The sequence below is a fragment of the Coenobita brevimanus genome, chromosome 65, assembly GCF_032717465.1.
Source record: "Coenobita brevimanus isolate Jiangsu-jjx chromosome 65, ASM3271746v2, whole genome shotgun sequence".
NCBI lineage: Eukaryota > Metazoa > Arthropoda > Malacostraca > Decapoda > Coenobitidae > Coenobita > Coenobita brevimanus.
The window spans coordinates 43,437,189-43,458,451 of record NC_137018.1 but is presented as its reverse complement, the minus strand read 5'-3'; the positions used below and the strand labels follow the sequence as shown (position 1 = coordinate 43,458,451).

At 42.5% G+C, this 21,263-nt stretch overlaps 1 protein-coding gene across 1 annotated transcript in view; it reads right to left on the bottom strand.

Moving 5' to 3' along the window:
- The window catches only part of LOC145405092 (uncharacterized), a 244,275-nt gene that overhangs the window by 99,908 nt on the left and 123,104 nt on the right, over positions 1-21,263 (bottom strand). The window contains exons 13-16 of the mRNA XM_080276605.1: positions 18,484-18,599; positions 14,274-14,390; positions 11,886-12,039; positions 4,343-4,549 (exon numbers count right to left, since the gene is read on the bottom strand). Of these exons, the coding sequence (XP_080132731.1) occupies positions 4,343-4,549; positions 11,886-12,039; positions 14,274-14,390; positions 18,484-18,599 (594 nt within the window). The remainder of the gene's footprint in view (positions 1-4,342; positions 4,550-11,885; positions 12,040-14,273; positions 14,391-18,483; positions 18,600-21,263) is intronic.

Sequence of the window (21,263 nt, the reverse complement as noted above, 5' to 3'; positions counted from 1 at the left end):
TGGACATTTGTGCTGGGAGGGGGTAGGTGATAGCTAATACCCTCTTCAGGCACAAAATGATCCACAGGTATACGTGGCGAGTGATGAGAAGGGTGGGTGGTGAACTGAATGAACGAAAGGCAATGACTGATTGTGTGTGTGTGGATGAAAGAATGAGAAGGTGTGTAATGGATGCAAGAGTCTACAGAGGTTGGGGGAGTGGACTTTCGGACCACCACTTGGTGGTGGTCAGAAATAAAGTCCAAATAAAATGGAGAAATAGAAGAAGGGAAGGACAGGAGGAAGTAGTACATACAAGGAAGGTGGAAAATTTACAAGAGGATGGAAAAAAAAAAAAAAAGCATAATATAAGAGGGAAGTGGAGGAGCGATTGGGTATAGATTGGAGAAGCTGGGGGATGTGGGTGGTGAATTGAATGAATGGAAGGCAATGACTGATTATGTGTGTGTGGATGAAAGAATGAGAAGGTGTGTATTGGATGGAAGGGCATAAAGAGGTTGGGGGTGTGGACTTACGGACCACCATTTGGTGGTGGTCAGAAATACAGTACATCCAAATAAAATGGAGAAACAGAAGAAGGGAAGGACAGGAGGAAGTAGTACATACAAGGAGGGTGGCAAAGTTACATGAGGATGGAAAAAAAAGATGGATGAGAATGGCAGAGCTTTTGTGGACATTTGTGCTGGGAGGGGGTAGGTGATAGCTAATACCCTCTTCAGGCACAAAATGATCCACAGGTATACGTGGCGAGTGATGAGAAGGGTGGGTGGTGAACTGAATGAACGAAAGGCAATGACTGATTGTGTGTGTGTGGATGAAAGAATGAGAAGGTGTGTAATGGATGCAAGAGTCTACAGAGGTTGGGGGAGTGGACTTTCGGACCACCACTTGGTGGTGGTCAGAAATAAAGTCCAAATAAAATGGAGAAATAGAAGAAGGGAAGGACAGGAGGAAGTAGTACATACAAGGAAGGTGGAAAATTTACAAGAGGATGGAAAAAAAAAAAAAAAGCATAATATAAGAGGGAAGTGGAGGAGCGATTGGGTATAGATTGTAGAAGCTGGGGGATGTGGGTGGTGAATTGAATGAATGGAAGGCAATGACTGATTATGTGTGTGTGGATGAAAGAATGAGAAGGTGTGTATTGGATGGAAGGGCATAAAGAGGTTGGGGGTGTGGACTTACGGACCACCATTTGGTGGTGGTCAGAAATACAGTACATCCAAATAAAATGGAGAAACAGAAGAAGGGAAGGACAGGAGGAAGTAGTACATACAAGGAGGGTGGCAAAGTTACATGAGGATGGAAAAAAAAGGCAGAATACAAGAGGGAAGTGGAGGAGCGATTAGGTAAATACAGATAGGAGCAGATGGGGGATGTGGAAGGTGTGTGCAAGATATTCACAGAAGAAATCTGTGCAGCATGTGAGGTGATGTGTGGGGTGAAGAGAAGACAAAATGGGGTGCAGGGAACAGCAGTGTGGAATGAAGACGTAAGAGAAGCTGTGGCACAAAAGAAGAAAGCATATAATAAGTGGATGAGAAACAGGGGAGTGAAAGAAGTTGTGAGATGAAAGAGAGAGTTATATGTACAGAAGAAAAGAGAGGTGAAAAGATTACTAAGAGAAAGCAAGAAGACAGTGGATGAGGAATTAGGAAGGAACTTGAGTGTAAAGTGGAGAGAATGTAAGAAACTGTTCTGAAAAGTGGTAAAGAAAGTTAGACAGGGTGCCAAAAAAGTTAGCTGGGGAGTGAAAGATAAAAATGGTAGATGACTAGTGGAGAAGGGAGAATAAGTGAGCAGATGGAGAGACCACTAAGGAATTGCTGAACATAGAAAATGAAAGTAATGCAAGTATAAGTGGCTGGGGAATGGCTGGGAGAAGGAGAGAGGTGAGAAGACAGGAAGAAATCTGTAGCATGGAAGTTGTGGAAGCAATACAGAAAGTTAAAATGGGAAAAACCCCAGGAATTGATGGAGTGTGTGGTGAAATACTGAAGCATGGGGGAGAGATAGTAATAGAATGGATGTGGAAGATGTGCAGATTGGCCTGGGAAGAAGGTCGAGTTCCAGAGGGTTGGAGGTCAGGTATAATTATTCCCCTGTACAAAGGAAAGAGAGAAAAAAGAAGTGTGGGGTAATCATACGGGCATTTGTCTACTTAATGTAATAGGAAAAGTATATGGCAGGATACTTATTGACAGAGTTAGGGAAATAACAGAGGAATAAGTTGGAGAAGAACAGGGAGGCTTTAGGAAGGGAAGAGGTTGTGTAGATCAAATATTCATTTTTAGATCTTTAGTGGAAAAGTCTCTAGAGAAGGGAAAGAAGTTGTATGCAGCCTTCATAGATTTGGAGAAGGCTTATGACAGGGTGGATAGACAAGGACTGTGGAAAGTATTAAGAATATATGGAGTAGATGGGAAGTTGTTGAATGCTGTGAAGAGTATGTATGATGGTGCTAAGGCTGCAGTGAATGTGGATAGTAAATTGAGTGAATTTTTGTATTTGAAGGTTGGACTGAAACAAGGATGTATCATGTCTCCATGGTTGTTCAATCTGTATAAGGATGGGGTTATAAAAGAGATACAAGGTGGGGCAGTGGATGTTGGAGCGGCCCTAGTGAGAGAGGGCAGTGTTTGAAAACTCCCTGTACTGTTGTTTGCATATGATACTGTGTTGTTAAGTGAAGACGAAGAGGAACCGCAAGGCTTGGTAGATGAGTCTGGGAGAGTGTGTAAGAAATGGAATCTAAAGGTGAATGTAGGGAAGAGTAAAGATATGGTCTTTGAGAGAGGTGAAGTTAGTGAATGTACATTGAGGTAGGATGAGGAGGAAATGGAAAATGTGAGTGCCTTTAAGCACTTGGGTAGTGCGATGAGTAAGGATGGAAGTTTAGAGGGTGATGTGCTTGAAAGGGTGCAACATGGAAGAAAGGTTGCTGGTTCCTTGAAAGCAGTGATAAGAAACAGGGAAATGTGCATGGAAATTAAAAAGCTACTACAGGACTGTATTGTGGCACCAACTCTAATGTATGGAAGTGAAACTCGGACCTTGTTGGAGGGACATAAGTCAAGAGTGAGAGCAGTGGAAATGAATTATTTGAGAGGAGCATGTGGAGTTACATGGAGACACACACTGACAAATGAGGAAGTGAAGGAGCATTGTGGTGTAGATGTGGATGTGACAGGAAGCGTTACGAGAAACACACTGAGGTGGTTTGGACACGTGGAGAGGATGGAGAGTGAGAGACTGATGAGAAGAGTGTGAATGAGGTGGAGGGGAAAGCCAAGGATGAGATGTAGGGATGTAGTGGAGAGGTATATGAGAGAGGAGGTTATGAGCTGGGAGCAGGGCAGTGAAATGGTGGTGGACAGGGCGACATGGGGGCGATCTGTTTGTGGGCGCCCCTTACAGGATTAAGGCGTCTGGAAATAGACTGACAGAAAATCATATTTAAACAATTTACTAATAGACTGACACCATACTGCCAGATTTGTATATTACCTCCATTGCTACTAATATTTCCATCCCTAAAAGTATCGAAATTCTCAGTGTTTTGCTTAACAATGCCCTCAGCTGGACCTCTCATGTCAGATCACTTGCAAAAACCACCTCAAACTTGGACTATTGTACAAGGTCCAAAACTTCTTCACTGACGAGCAGTTAGCTATAAGTAGTGAGTCATGTGCGCTCTCAGCTAGAATATCACCCTTGTGGAATGGATGTGGAGAGGTTACACCAAAACACCTAGACAAAATTCAGAAAAATGCTACTGGAATTATTAATTACCCTATTACAAACAAACTACCTCCCCTACAAGTAAGAAGGAATGTTGCCTCCCTTGCATTATTTACAGATACAGTACTTTTATGGCAAATGCTCAGACGAAGTTGTGTCCATTGTGCCACCTCTCCAAGCCTTCCCTCATGCTACATGGGCACCTGGCAGTGTTCGTGACTGGAATGGCACCCAGACATATTGCAGAACTTCTGCCTATCAAAATTCTTTTATTCCTTAAACTGCATCTTTCTAGAACTCACTTCCCTGGAGTTGTTTCCCCTCAAACTTCAACCTACAGCTGATAAAAACCACCTGTTACAGATTTTTTATGAATGGAGGATGCCAGTACTCTGGTGTATGGATTATTTCTTTTATTCATTTGTTCTCCCTTCCTCTGTTCTGTTACTGTTTATTTAAAAAAAAAAAAAAAAAAAAAAAAAAAAAAATCCTAGACTTCAAGTGAGGGCTTGCCAGTACTTACAAAGTATAAAAATCACATTGCTGTCTCATTCAACCACATGCAGTTGCAAGCACTTGTGAAAGGGTGGAGAATACTAACGAGTGCTGAGCGTGCAGGGAGGGGAGGTGGAGGAGATTCGGCAGGCTCTTCTAACGGTTCGGTCCAACGATCACTTGAGTGTCCGGAGCTTGTACTGGATAGAGTTCCTGTATAGTCCCCACCACGTTCATACTCTGATCCACCCTCATATTCAATGGCTGATGGAGTGATGGTGGAGGTGGTAATGCTACTTGTGGTGTTGTTATTCTGTTGGAGGCAAATTTCCCTAAAGAAACTGCATATACAGTACATCAACTAATAAACAAAATTTTCTCCTAGCATCATATATAATGAGCAACATATCATGAAGCTGTTTGCCATGAATCACTGATTCCAAAATTGATGGTAACTTACCACAGCTGAGTACAACCTTTTCGTTGTTTATGAGCACGTAACTGTAACTGGGTATCAGATAGGTAGCAAATATAAAAGAAAATATGAATACAACAATAAATTATGACGAGGCAGAATTAGGAATCCAAGAGCTTGAATGAGTGATTGAGTGAGACGTACATCTTATTAAGAACATTACAGATTTTTTTTCCCCTCCAGCTTTCTGAAACCTACCTCACCTCATTTTTTTTTTTTTTTTGTATGTGAGGTAGAAGGAACCAAAGGCTGGAAGCCTGTAGGATTGTTCCTTCCAAGAAAAAAAATATTTATTGCCATGTTCAAGATCTGTTCATTTCAAGATGCTAAGGACACATTGTGTTAACAAGATCAGAGATCATAGGCAAAAGTTAATATAGACAGAGGAAGACAGTTCCAGAGCTGACCTGTTGCATACATGAAAGGGCTGGGAGTATTGGTTATGTCTTGCATTAGAGAGCTGAACAAAACAGGGGTGAGACTTTGCTGCCAGACAGGTGTTAAGTGCCTGCCATAATGGAGGAGGAATGTAAGCACACAGTTTAGAAGAGAAGTGACCACTGAAGCAGTAACAGAAAAAGAGATAACGACACAACTGTGTGGCAAAGAGGTTGAAGGGACTCAATAAGAGGAGAGTTAATAAGACAAAAAGCCTTTGACTCCACCCTGTTGAAGAGCTGTATGTGGGAAGTCCCTTCTAACAAGGAAATTGTACAAGTGCTGTGAAGTGGCAAGCAAAAGCAAACAGTAGTGGTGACCATCATCCACTCACTTGATGTGGTGCTGCCTACTTCTTCCTAAGCCTTTATCATTCTTTTTCTGTGCCTGCCCTCCTCTCTTCCTATTTCTCCCATCTTTCCTGTCACTTCTTACTGATTTTCTTTCCTTTACAGGTGGCTTTACATTGAGTGACAAGCCAAATGGTTTCCTGTAAGCCAAGAAGCCATTTACAATGCTGGGTGGTAACCATATAACCAAACCATACGTGTTCCCTACGTGTCAACAAGTGGGTTGGAGGAGGGTTAGTGCCCATTCCCATAAAACAAATAACTCAAAGTCAAATGGCCACCCCTTACGGGATTATGGCATCTGGCAAGAGACAGATAGACAATACACTCTCCATACAACACGAGATAGGTCATGCACAACCCTATGCTGACTCAAGTACAGTAAGTGCTAAAACGTGAAATTTATTTACATCTAAAACAGGGATTAGGTTCTGGAAGCCCCATATTTTTCTTAGAAAATATAAATAATGATCGGTTATTATAAATGTGTCTGCCTGAAGACACCCGAGGCAGTGTATTTACATACAATCTCACCAATGGGACACATCAGTGCATCTTAACCCAACTTAGCCAATAAAGTTTGCTCCCCAATACTCCTAATACTTATTCATCCCAGCTGTCTCCCTCGCCACCTCACTGGTCATTGCTGCTGTCTCCCTCACCACCTCCTCTGTTATCACATCACACTCCACTGCCACACCCAGAGCCATCGTATCGCACCTCACCGCCACCACCTGAGCCATCGCATCGCACCCCATCGCCACCGCCTGAGCCATCGCATCACACCCCATTGCCACTGCCAGAGCAATCGCATTGCATCACATCGCCACCACCTGAGCCATCACATCGCACCCCATCGCCACCGCCTGAGTCATCACATCGTATTCCATCACCAACCCCAGAGCCAGTGCATCAGTCTCCTGCTATGATCACCCCACCTTGCCAGGATTCCCCCCCCTCTGACCCTCCGCTAGAGATGGGGTTTGAGGGCTTTGAGGAGGATTGAGTGGTAGGGAGCACCACATGTCCCCTAGCCTGGGGGGGATGGCAAGGACTGGACATGGACTTACAAGAAGTAAGCGATGAGATGTGTTTGAAATTTCTAACCAATTCCTTCTGATTTTCAGGTTTTGTTTGTTTAAGTGAGTTACTTACAGGTGTTTGGCTTAGATTAGTTTCCTTGACAGCTGTTAGGCCATTTACATTGGCTTTAAAATTGTTCTGGGGGTCATTTGGATGGGTTTTGGGCTTGGTTTGGGGGGAAACCCAAGGCCGGTAAACGCTCCACATTACTTTACATGTTAAAAGTACCCGGATAAAAGATACCCCACCTAACGATGGGGTTTTACCTAACCAATTACATCATTAAACCATGGTATGATTTTACACTCCCTATTCTGTTTTTCTTTCCTTCATTCTTTCCTCTTCCTTCTGCTTGTGGGTGACTCTACACTGAGTGACAAGCAAAATGGTTTCCTATATACCAGGAAACCATTTACTATGCTGGGTAGTAACCATATACTGTAACCAAATTTTGACACCTGGTGGTTTGGTGGATAATTACGACGCTCCAATCGGATTGAGCCGATGAAGGCTTATATCCAAGGGGTGGTTGGGGTTTACTGTTCATATAATGCCACTCAGGGATAAGTGAGGCTGGTCACTCTCATCTAAAATGTCAGGACCAACTTGCCTAGCCCCAGGCTCCTACGCTCCTCATGGGACAATGTAGGATTGGATGATGGATGGATGCTTGTATTATTATACAGATTATACCATTTGATTATTGCAGTAAAGGTGTAATACAGTAAAGTACTGCAGTGGCAGTGAAAACAAGTTAAAAACCGTTGGAGTGATCATGACTATGTCTGATATATTTGATGAAGTCCGGGTTAGCAGGGGGTAGTCCAGATATCGCTTTTATCAGAATTTAGCTTTTTTTGGAATGGCTTGGACCCCAATTAGTTCGTTATAATGAGGTCTTACTGTATATATGGTCACAGATTGGGATGCTCATCATTCACTCACTCAATGTAGGGATGCCTCATGGTCTCTACACTGTGTGACAAGCCAATTGGTTTCCTATACCCAGGAAACCATTTACAACACTGGGTGGTAACCATATAACCGGGGTTATCAGCCAGGTTATGTGTCCCCTAGATTCCCCTGTCTAATGTCACTTAATCACAGGAAATATTTCGGAGAGCCTCGGAGATCCCAATACCTGCCCAGGGCCACAACAAAATGGGCAGACTCATATGGCCATGTGGAATGTGAAAGGTGTGAATGAGGAAAGCAAGAAGGTGGAAGTTAAGAATGCGTTCAACAGTGCAAGATATGCTGTGACAGCATTGTATGAAACTGAGATGAAAAGGTGTGAAGCGGAGGAGTGGGAGGAAGTAAAGTATGTGAGGTCGCGCATGAATGGGCAAGGAAGATGCAAGGAAGGAGTCCTTTGTTGATGAATGAAGTGTGAGAGAGTGGAATGAGAGATTACAAATGTGTCAGCTCGAAATGTATGTATGTGCAGTTCAAGTTTGTGAAGGTGAAAATGGCTGTGATCGTGCCACATGAACCATGTGATGACAGAAGTGAGAAAGAGAAAGACAGGTTTTGGGATGAGGTGGATGAAGTAATGCGAAAAATGCCCAGGGGTTATAAAGTGATCGTAATGGGCGATATGAATGGAAGAGTAGGCACTGGTCCTGAGGATGACACAGTCAGTTGTAATGGAGTGCCAGGAGAAAATGATAATGGGGAGCAACTGAAGGTTGTGTCAGGAAAGGACGCTGTGCATTTGTATCTCGTTTTTCAAACACAAAGATGCACATAAATATACATGGTATAGAGGAATGGGGATCATGTTGAAAGGAACCTGAATGATTACATGCTTGTAGAGAGGTCGATGCTGGGAACAGGTGCTAATATGAGGACCATGAAAGGCTGATGTGAAGGTCTGTCAGATCATATGATTGTGGTATGCAAGATCAAGCTGAGAGGAGTGAGGTGGATCAGGAGAAAGAGGAGTAGTCAGGGAGAAAGACTGAAAGTAGAGAAGCTGAGGATCAAAGAAATGGCAGATGAACACAGGACCAAAGCAGGGGAGGAGTTAGGATCAGTGAATTGGAATGAAATGGATCTGGACAGCCCATGAAATGCATACAGGGATTGCTTAGTTGGGAATGCTAAAGCGGTGTGTGGTGTGGCAAGAGTAACAACAAAGAAGAAAGGTACGGCATGGTGGGATGATGAGGTTAAGAGAGCAGTGGAGGAAAAGAGGACGAAGTGGCTAGAGTGGTTACAGGACAGGGGTCGGAATAAGAACTGAATATATTGAACAAGCACATAAAGAGACTAATGAAGAGAAAAAAAGGAGATAAATGATGACCTACGAGGAAAAATGAATGCAAATTACTCTGAAAAGAGGTGTGGAAATGTAGAAGTGACAGAGGAAAGAAAGTGTGACAGATGTAAGTGGTAGATTATTAACCCACTGGGATGAAGTAAGAACCAGATGGAAAGAATATTTTGAAAACCTGATGAATAGCAATAGAGAGAGCAGAGCCACTGTAAACATGACTGGTTTTGGGGGTGTGCAGAGAAGGAATGCACTGACAGGAAACGTGACACTCACACAGGTGAAGAACACTGTGAAATGGTGGAAAAGTGGGAAAGCCGCTGGGGTTGATGAGGTGCATACAGAGATGATTAAGTGCAGTGGAGACAGCAGAATGAAGCGCTTGTTGGAGATATGTAAGAAGGCATGGATGAGTGAAACTGTGCCAGCAGAGTGGAAAAAGGCTGTGATTGTAACCCTGTACAATAATAAAGGTGAGTGAAGTGAGTGCAAGAATTATCGTGGCATAAGTTTACTGAGTGTGGTAGGAAAGGTATACGGAAAAATTATTTTGGAGAATTAAGAGAGATATCAGAAGTCCTGGTGAGTGATGAACAGGGTGGCTTTGAAAGCTGCAAAGGATGTATGGATCAAACATTTGGAGTGAGACAGATAATGGAGAAGGCTTGTGAGAAGGAATATAAGGTGTGTATGGCATTCATGGATCTGGAAAAAGCATATGACAAAGTAGACAGAGAAGGACTGTGGAAGGTTTTGCACATGTACAGTGTAGATGGTAAGCTGCTAGGTGCCGTCAAGAGTTCTTATGATGGTAGAAAAGCATGTGTAAGCGTAAATCGGGATCTAAGTGAATGGTTCACAATCAGTGTGGGCATGCGACAAGGTTGTATGATGTCCCCATGGTTGTGCAATATATATATGGATGGGGTGATGAGAGAAGTAAAAACATGAGTAATGGAGTGAGAGATGGTGTTGGTAATGAATGGTGATGGATGGAACATCTCAATATTGTATGCTGAAGATGCAGTACTACTTGCAAATACCGGACAAGAACTTGGTAGACTAGCGCAGAGTATTGCTGATGTCTGTAAGCGTCGTGCCTTGAGAGTAAATGTAGAAAATTGTGAAGTGATGGTTAATGAGAGAGAAGGTGACTCCCAGTGTGATCTTACGGTGAATTGTGTGAGATTGGAATTGGTGAGAGAGTTCAAATACAGTACTTGGTTGGGTACAGTGATAGAAAAGAGAGGAAAACGTAAAAAAGAAGTTGAAAGTAGAGTGACACAAGGAAGAAAGTAGCTGGTGCAATGAAAGCCTTGATAAGAAACACAGGCTTGAGTGTTGCAGCTGCACATGGCTTCCATGAAGGAGTGTTAATGCCAACTTTAATTTATGGATGTGAGATTATGGTGTGGCATGAAAATGAAAAGTCAGGAGTGACAGAAGAGGAGATGGGACTGTTGGGGAATGTATGTGGGGTACAGGGAGTGAACAGGATATGAAATAATGTGATTCGTGAAAGTTGTGGAATGAGGAAGTCTGTGGACAGCAAAACAGAGGAGAGTGTACTGAGATGATATGGTCATGTGGAGGGAAGTGATGACAAGAGAGAGGAGAAAAGGTGTATCTGAGTGAATCTGAAAGAGAGAGGAGGCGAGGCTGGCCAAGAAGGTGGAGGGATAAGATGGATGAGCGTGTGAGGAAGAGGTATGGAAGATGGCAAGGCTAAGGGACTGACAAGAGTCTGAGCTGGCTGGATGAATTTTGTGTCAAGAAGTGCAGGACCAGGGATTTAGCACTCCTTTTCATCGTGACAGCGTTTGGATTGGCTCTACAGTATGTAATAAGTATATGTAAAGCTACAAAATGTGGTGAAAGTTTTTTGGCCTATCAGATGGAACTAGGATTTCGGGGGCTTGAATGATGAGTGAATGGAAGCGTGGCCCATTGAACTGGGCAAACTTTGGTTGTCTGGACATTGTTACTCTTCACCCTACCCTAGGGTGGGAAAGTAGATCCGGATGATGAAGATGAAGATGAAGATGACGGCGATGTTGACGACTAGGATGATGATGTTGATGATGATGCTGATTATTATTATTACAATTACAGTTATCATTACTATACTAAGTATCTGATGGCAAGGAATTATTATGTTCCATGCACTTAAAGAAACATGCACAAGTCTGCAGTTCAACTGCTTTTTAAGCAATGAATATTCCTAACTGTGGTAGGTGGGGGCACTCACCATCCACTCACTCGAAGTAGTCCTGCTTTGGATGTCTGCCCTTTCCTCTCTTCCATCCTTTCTCTTCTGTCATCCTTTCCTTCCCTCTATCCTCTTTCCTCTGCCTATGGGTGACTTTACACTCCCTCTTCTGTCTTTCTTTCCTTCATTCTTTCCTCTTCCCTCTGCCTATGGGTAACTCTACACTAAGTGACAAGCCAAATGGCTTCCTGTACACCAAGAAACCATTTACTATGCTAGATGGTAACCATATTTAACCAAATTGTGGCGCCTAGTGGTTTAGTGGGTAATTACGGCGCTCCAAACGGATTGAGCCTGTGTAGGTTTTAATCCAAGGGGTGGTTGGGGTTTATTGCTCAAGTAATGCCAGTCAGAGATGAGTGAGGCTGGTCACTCTCATCTTAAATGTCAGGACCAATTTGCCAAGCCCCAGGTTCCTACGTTCCTCATGGGGCAACATAGGATTGGATGATGGATAGATGGATGGAATATTCCTATGTACAGTACTATAAAAGTTTTGCTGAGGATCTGGGCTCGGTCATGTTTTTTAAGTAAATGGTGGGTTGTTATTTGGATGGACATGGGAAAAAGGGCAATTATTTAAGAAAGCTTAGGAACTGCTGTTACAGATGATAGCACTGGAAGAAATGATTTCAATAACTTGAAGAAAGACAACAATAAGGAGGGGGATGGACCCCATCCCCACCCAAACTGATATAGTCAAGGGTTTGACTGATAAGGTATTATGCAATCCTGCATTCAAGCAGCTGAAATTCTGACCTGGTAATCGTGTCTGTCTTGGGTGAGGTCATGTGAATGTGCCCTTGGAGAATCATGGTGGCGATGGTGCTCAGCAGTAAACGAACGAGAAGAGTTGCCTGTCCCATACCCACTGCTGCTGCTGGACCGAGGTGGTGACAAGCTACGGTCATATCTGTTTTTAAAAATGAAAATAATAAACATATTTAGTAGTAATAAGTATGCTACCAGCACAAGTAAAACAACATACTTCTGCATCTCTAAAATGTTAAACCAGGAGTCACTGTATCTCATCATCAGCTCTCTAAACTGCAGTCACCAATTCATCTGACAAGAGCAGTGGTTGTACATGGCAGAATGGTGCAGGAGTCTACCTTCACAAGTTATCTGGCTGGTTCTAATGTTAAAATGATTCACAGCTTTCTGATTAAATAGCTGCTACTAAGAATACCATATGATGGATGATTTCGGGCAATATTCGGGTATTTTTTATATTGACCCCTCACAGATCTTACATATGCTACTGCGTCAGTAAGAATTCAGCTAACCTTATACTCATCTGTGAAAAATTGAAGCTAGTATTAAAAAAAAAAAAAAAAAAAAAAAAAAAAAAAAAAAAAAAAGTGATGACTGTAAAAGTAGTAAAGAATACAGGTGGTTATGCATGTGAAGTATGCCCACAATTTTAGGGAAATGAATGAACTATGAATGACTTTCTGGTCCATTTCACCGAGTATATTTTCCCATTTTCATACTCTCTCTTTTGTTGTTCCTGAATCCTACGCTGCCCCATAAAAGTCTCTTGTTCCAATCATATGTACCTGGCACCTCATCATTATCAGCCTATTTTTCAAAGTACAACTACAATTATCCCCCACTATTCGCGAGATTGTTACTCACAGGTTCGCATATTTGCAGATTTTCTGATAAATTACTTTGAAAATGCACAGGAAGATATTTCCTATTTTTCCCATAACATCAGTTGTTCCTTGTGGTTCATAAGTGAATTTTTTGCATGTTTTCTGTGAGAAACACTGTCCTATATAGTTAAACTGTACATTTACCTGTGTACAGGCATGTGCTGGTCAGCACAAGACATTGGCAGCACGAATCTCCCACCCTTTTCTTGCGGTAGCAGTTGTTTCTATAGGTTCACAAGTGATTTTTTGCATGTTTTCAGTGAGAAATATTGTCCTATGCAGTTGTACTGCACATACTGTACAGTTACTATAAGCATGTGCTGTTCAGCACATGACAGCAGAGGCATTTGGTATTTCCCCATTCAAATCTCCCACCATTCTCTCTAGTTATTGCATCATGCTGTAATACATTTCTCCCCCTCTATTCTCGAAGCGAGAGCTTGCTTATGATTGGCCCCTAGGGTATGCGTCTGCCTATGTGTGATCTTTACCCCTGTCCTACTGGTTGGATATAGAGGGGACCCAGGCATGTTCTGCCACACTCATTCCCTCAGTTCCTCTCATGGGTTGAGCATTCGTGTGCGTTCAGCTTGTGTGACTGGTGGCTGCGTTTGATGTAACAGTGCTACTCTATCTACTAACCCTCTGAAACTATGGGTCCTAGGCGTGCCGCTCAAGGTGCACCGGCTCATGAGCCCAAACGAAAGAAGTCTGTGGTGCTGCTCGAGAATAAAGTAAAGTTGCTTCACATGCTGTGAGAGGGGGTCATTCGAGGCTGTGGGACTGCACTCCACCTTCCACCCCAACTGCCCCTGATGACCTACCCTCACCCAATGCTTCTCCAGAGCTCATCCTGTTGTGCAGTACAGAATATTCATCATTTATCATCCAGCATGTACCGCATGGCAAACTCTCACCGTCATCATCATCGTCATCACAAGCGAGTACCCCGTTCAATACAGTACACTATACTGTACTATACCCAGAATTGCTCAGGTACAATCACGTAATGTCTTTTAAGGATGTAGTAAAGTGCCATAAAATGCATTTGCAGGCATTATAGTGGTTTGTTGGTAACAGGAATAGCTAAAAAATTCAAATCAGTGACTTCAGAAGAAGGTTTGGGATATTCGTGGAATGGAATTCAATATTTGAGGGGTGTTCTTGAACATAACTCCCACAAATATTGGGACCTGAATGTAAATTAAACTGCTTGTATACTGGTCTCACTGTAGCAAAACTTTCACCTTACAGCATTTAGGTGATATGAAATTAGCCTTGTTCGATTTCCTTTCACTATGACACCTTTGTTCTAACCTGACAAATATCTCTCACCCATTACATCTCAGTAGATGGTCGATTTGTCTACTAACCAAGAATAATTTCTGCCTTACAGTTAGGACTGGCTGAACTTCATGCAACTACGTGGTATTCAAGCTGTGGGAGTGGCCTTTTTCTGTCAGGTGAAAACAAACCAGCTATGACTGACCTTTGTGAATGGTGAGATTTTCGGTGTTTGCGTGAGAGCTGCTCTGGTGTGGTAAGGTTTTCATAGTCTCCCTCACCCCCTCCAAGCAGAAACCCACAAGTTGGTACATTGCAGCCCCTAGGGGAGAGATTAAGAAATGAAGACAACTTTGTTAAACCTACAATAATGCTCAACTACATATAAGGTAAACCAGGGGGAGTGAGGAAATTCTGGGTGAATGTTTATGTGAGGGCACTCTAGTGCTTAAACTTTCAGCCAGCATTATATACAGAACTGTATATGTATATGCAGAGAGAGAGAGAGAGAGAGAGAGAGAATGTGTGTGTGTTTGTATATATATATATATATATATATCTGTCTTTCCTTCATTCTCTCCTCGTCTCTCTGCCTACAGATAACTTTACGGTCTTTCTTTCCTTCATTCTTTCCTCTTCCTTCTGCCTGTGGGTGACTCTACACTGAGTGACAAGCCAAATGGTTTCCTGTACACCAGGAAACCATTCACTACGCTGGATGGTAACCATATAACCAAATTTTGGTGCCTGGTGGTGTAGTGGGTAATAACAGCACTCCAATCGGATTGAGACGGTGTAGGGTTATATCCAAGGAGTGGCTGGGGTTTATTGCCCATGTAATTCCACTCTGGGATGCGTGAGGCTGGTCACTCTTAAACGTCAGAAGCAACTTGCCTAGCCCCAGGCTCCTATGCTCGTCATGGGGAGACATGGGATTGGATGATGAATGAATGAAATAAAAAATATATATATTCGTTTCGTTTCGTTTTTAAAGGCTCCAACATGCTTGCATGTGTCGGCCTTGGTCACCTAATGGCGGCTCTCCACGCTGCACAATCCATTGCAGCCTCCCTGTTCAGTTCCTTAACCCTAAGGTCACACTTAATGACCTCGTCCCATGTCTTTCTCGGTCTACCCCTCATAACCCCACCCCCAATATTAACACTTCTCACCTTCCTCACCCAATTATCATCCCCCATCCTCTCCACATGTCCAAACCACCTCAATCTACCTCTCCTCATCACAACACCAATACACTCCAGTCCCATCCTACCTCTCAACTCTTCCATTGTAAACCCAGCCCCTCCAGGCCTTGGACGCAGGGACGTACTGCACATCCACCTAATCATTGTCATTTCTGTACGTCTGAGCCGGCGAATGTCTTCCTCCTTCACTGCCCAGGTCTCACTGCCATACAGCATCACACTCCTAACACATGCTGCATACAAAGACCCCTTAGCACGTAGGGAGAGCCCTCTCAATGTTAGGAGAGGCAAGAGCTCCCTGAACTTCTTCCAACCACTTCTCACCCTAGCCACAGAGCTAGCTCCAGCCCCACCTCCAGCACACAACATGTCTCCCAAATAACAAAACTCTTCCACACACTCAAGAGATTGACCAGCAAGTTCAATCCTTTCACGTCGGACAATCTCCACCTGCTCACCCCGGCACGCCGTACACATAAAATCAGCATTATCTCGCAGTCCACCTCTGACACCACTACATCTCTTATGCACCCATTTATCACACACACCGCACAAGATGGAATTACTTCCCACGCCCTTGTGGCAAACTGCACATGGTCACTCTCCCTCGTCTTTGACAGTACCGCCACCAACCCTAGATATCATCACTTTTGTTTTATCTGAATTTACCCTTAGACCCTTTTGCCCCATACCATCTCTCCACTTCCTAAACCTTTCCTCCGCCTCCCTTTCATTCTCTGCAATCAACATCAAATCATCAGCATACAGCAACTCCCACGGGAGTCCGTTTCTAAAGTCACGTGAAAGGGCTTCAAGTACCATCATAAACAACATGGGACTCAAGACTGACCCCTGATGCACACCAACATTCACGGAAAAGTCATCACTCAAATCTCCATTCACTCTCACCTGGGTGTAAGCACCCACATACATGGCCATAACCACCCTAACCAGCCACTCCTCCAAGCCAAGCTTTCTCATTGCCCACTTCACCACCTCTCTAGGGACTCTGTCAAAGGCCTTTTCCAAATCAACAAAAACAAAATAAAGATCCCTTCTCCTACCAATATATTTTTCCTGAAGCTGTCGCACAATGAATATGGCATCAGTGGTCCCCCTACCTGGCATAAACCCAAACTGCATCTCATCAATATATATATATATATATATATATATATATATATATTAGTATATTTAGGCAGAATGTTTTCTTTTATACAAAAATCATTAAAGACCAAGGCGTAGCCATTGTTCACTATTTTTCTGTTGGTCTTTTCGAGTTTTCTTACACATTGTTTTACACTATGATTCAGGTTGTAGATAATATGTCCAAGATCCATGTCGTAACTGTATTTTATTAATTATTTATTTTCATTTTTTCGACATGGATCTTGGACATATTATCTACAACCTGAATCATAGTGTAAAACAATGTGTAAGAAAACTCGAAAAGATCAACAGAAAAATAGTGAACAATGGCTACGCCTTGGTCTTTAATGATTTTTGTATAATATATATATATATATATATATATATATTCAGAAATCCCTGCACTATCCGATGTAATAGAGCCAAAGGCATGTCCGGAAAGTGGTCCTTTCTGGATAGTTGGCCCAAGCCTCCTGGACTTGTACTTATGGACCCTAACTCAGAAAAACACCTATACAACTCCCTCTGGACATGCATAGCACCTATTTCAGACCCAAATCACACCAATAAGGGACATAAAAGACTGAAATAATTGAAAAAGAACCAGAGAATGAGGTTTAAGAGGTGAGTTTATACAATATTTAACATTCTGGGTACTTACAAGAAGTCTCTGGCTCCTGGACTGGTAGTTATGGACCCTAACCTAGCCTAACTCAGAAAAACACCTCCCTACTGCAAATGTATAGCACCTAAGACCCTATTCACACCAATAAGGGACATAAAAGAGTGAAATGAGGTTTTAGAGATAAGTATGGAAAATATAGTACAATATGAAACATTCTGGGTACAGTACTTACAACTAAGTCCCTGGCTCCTGGACTGGTACTTATGGACCCTAACCAAGCCTAATTTTGAAAGCCACCTAAATAACTCCCTACCGGACATGCATAGCACATATTTAAACCTATTAAAGACCCTATTCACACCAATAATGGACATAAAGCTTGAAATAAACAACAAGAAACCAAAGAATGAGGAATCAGAAGTGACTGTACATCATCCAGGGTAGTTACAGCACGTTTGTGGCCGCCTTTTGTAAGGTTTTGGCAGTGGTGAAAATGCTCTTGAAGCACGTACAGTAATCCAGTGTTGTGCTGCACTTACAGTAATTCTTTGCACTGTGAGTTATAACTGTTTAACACTGCACATTGTTAATTGCACCAGGTCAGTTTCAACCGCCATTTGCACTTCACAGCTAATCCTTTGCACTCTAAATTCTAATCTTAACACTGCACAACACTGTAAATTCCCATGTGGTCTAGTGGCGAGGTATTGCAGTTTATTCACTGTTTATTCACAAAAAAAAGAGCACGTGTGGCTCTCGTTATGATATGGATGAGGAGATGATGGAAAAATTGACAGTGGCCATGATCCACCCCAGGCTGGAATATGCAAAAGTAGTGTGGTCCCCAAACAAAAAGAAAGATATAAACAAGATCGAGAAAATACAAAGAACAGCAACCAAGATGGTCCCTAGCCTGGCAAATCTGTTGTACAGGGAATGGCTGGAAAAACTAGACCTGCCTTCCTTAGAAGAAAGGAGAGGGGCAACATGATTGCAGTGTTCAGGGAGGGGATGAGAGCAGAAAAAATTGACAGAGAAGATCTATTTCTGTGGGATGAGAGAGTAACATAAGGACATGGAATGAAACTAAAAAAGCTAAGTTGCTTGAAGGATATCAAGGAATACCTGTATAGCTTTCCATATAGATGCATGGACCTGTGGAACAGCCTGGAAAAAGAGATCATCCAGTCTAAAAACTTAACGCGTTCAAAGCAAAATGTGACATACATTATTGAGAAACAGTGAAGGGACCCCATGAGTGTAGCTCATTTCCTGTACAGTATATCACAACTAGGTAAATACACACACACACACACACACACACACACACACAATGTCTATACACATGTACTATGTACTGAACATTACATACAACATACTTCCAGCATAACAAAATCACTATGAATAATGGGGCACAATGATAGTAAAGTACAGACTTGCGTGGTGCTCCATCTGGGTGTGGTGGTACAACAGTGACAGTGACTGTCATGGAGGTCTTGAGGAGATCCACCATCTGCTCTTGGGATAGTGTGGCCAGTGTGACGGTGCAAATCTGGAAACCAAAGGAATGGTAATACTGTACTGGAATTATGGTACCATATTTATAAATTTTATTCACTGAATAAACTCTGAAACTGTGGACACAAATCATTAAAAAACATGGATAAAAACAATGAAAATCGAATACTGTACCTGGATCACTGTACTGTACAGCAACTATGCCAAAGCATACATCTATAAATCCATATAAATCCACATAAGATACTTTGGGTGTGCAAAATCACATACAAACCTGCACTGATATCTACTTCTGCATAAAAATTTGCGATGTTATTTCATAACATAATGATGAAAATTTAATGACAAACAGGCTTTTGTAACATCACTTCCAGTGTACGGTTCTCTTGTGCTTTAAGAAAGTTTCACTAATGTAGCACATCCATCAGTTTCCATATTCTAAAAGTAAGTATAACATCTATCATTGAATGGAGATATCGTGTGTGTGTGTGTGTGTGTGTGTGTGTGTATTTACCTAATTATGATATACAGGAAATGAGCTATGCTCGTGGGGTCCCGTCTCCGTTTCTCAATAAGTCAAATTTAGCTTTAAACTCGTTTAAGTTTTTAGACTGGACGATCTCTTTGTCCAGGCTATTCCACAGGCCTATACATCTATAAGGAAAACTATATTTCTTGATATCCTTCAAGCAGCTTGGCTTCTTCAGTTTCATTCCGTGTCCTCTTGTTACTCTCTTATCCCATAAAAACAGATCTTCTTTGTCAAATTTATCTACTCCCACCATGGTCCTGAACATTGCAATCATGTCACCTCTCTTTCTCCTTTCCTCTAAGGAAGGCAAATCCAGCTTTTCCAGCCTCTCTCTGTATGACAGATCTACCAAACTGGGGACCATTTTGGTTGCTGTTCTTTGTATTCTCTCAATCTTGTTTATATCCTTCTTTTTGTGTGGGGACCACACTACTGCTGCATATTCTAACCTGGGGCAAATAATGGCCACTATCAATTTTTTCATCATCTCATCATCCATATAATGAAAAGCTTCTCTTATACTAGTCAGGAGTTTATACGTCTCTCTAACTGTCTTGTTAACCCTTTAACCGCGGGTGTCATTCCAGAATGACATTGCAAAAACTGGACCAAACCGCGGGTGTCATTCTCGAATGTTTGTGAATATTTTGAATACCCCGCGTTTTTTTCGTGCGCCAATTGTTTCAAGGGAGAGTAGCTATTAAGTTCTTTCACTCCAGTCGACCCCCACTCCCTCCTCCCCCCCCTGGGGCCCCACCTCCCACCCCCTGGGCCCCCCACCCCACCCCGGACCAAACACACATCAGCATCTGTCCAGCTGTGTGAGTGACAACACTGCTGATGTGGAAGTGAAGTGCGGGCAATTACAGTGCCTTTTACCTGCCTCAGTGAACACAGAGTGGGTGTTTATCGTATGTGCAGTGTTCATATATGTTTATAGTATTATTATCAGAATGAGGTTGGCATTTGGTAATGGTGTGTGAGTGAAAAATAGTGATTACAACACCGCTGATATGGCAGTGAAGTGCGGGCAATTACAGTGCCTTTTACCTGCCTCAGTGAACACAGAGTGGGTGTTTATCGTATGTGCAATGTTCATATATGTTTATAGTATTATTATCAGAATGAGGTTGGCATTTGGTAATGGTGTGTGAGCGAAAAATAGTGATTACAACACCGCTGATGTGGCAGTGAAGTGCGGGTAATTACAGTGCCTTTTACCTGCCTCAATGACACAGAGTGGGTGTTTATCGTATGTGCAGTGTTCATATATGTTTACAGTATTATTATCAGAATGAGGTTGGCATTTGGTAATGGTGTATGAGCGAAGGTAATGGTGTGTGAGCGAAAAATAGTGATTTTAGATTGCTCACTTCTAATGGCACTGCCCATCCAGTGATAGTCAACAAAATCATGAAACCTACATCATTGCAAAGCCGAAGGTTAGTACTTTCTAATGGTACCTCATTTTTCGCTCTAGATTTATTCTGTGCAGAGTTATAAAGGTTTAAAGTTTGTTTACATTTTGGTCGAAACCCCCGTGGGAGAGGACAGTCGGGGCAAAACAATGCCCGCGGTTAAAGGGTTAATGTGTTTTTCATGTGACAAACTGTCCTGGATCAGCATTCCCAAGTCTTTCTCTTTTCTCGCTTTCGTGATTGGTTCATTACCCATCAAATAATTCAATGATGGCCTCTTGGTACTTTTACCCATTTCCAATATTTTACATTTCTTTGCATTGAATTTCATTTCCCACATCCGGCTCCATTTGTGTATCCTATCCAGATCCTCCTGCAGCATTTTACATTCCTCCTCAACCTCTACCTACCTCAAGATCTTTGCATCATCAGCAAACAGACTTGCATAACTGTTCATTCCATCTACCATATCATTTACGTAATTCAGGAACATTACTGGTGCCAACACCGAGCCCTGTGGGACTCCACTTGTTACTTCCCTCCATCCAGACATCCTATCCTTTATTACTGTCCTCATTTGTCTGTCTCTCAAAAAATCTCTCATCCACTCCAGGAGGTTCCCCTTCAGTCCTCCTATATGCTCTAGTTTCCACACTAGTCTCTTATGGGGTACCTTGTCGAAGGCCTTCTCCAAATATAAATACACACAATCCACCCAACCATCTCTTTCCTGTAGCACATCAATCAC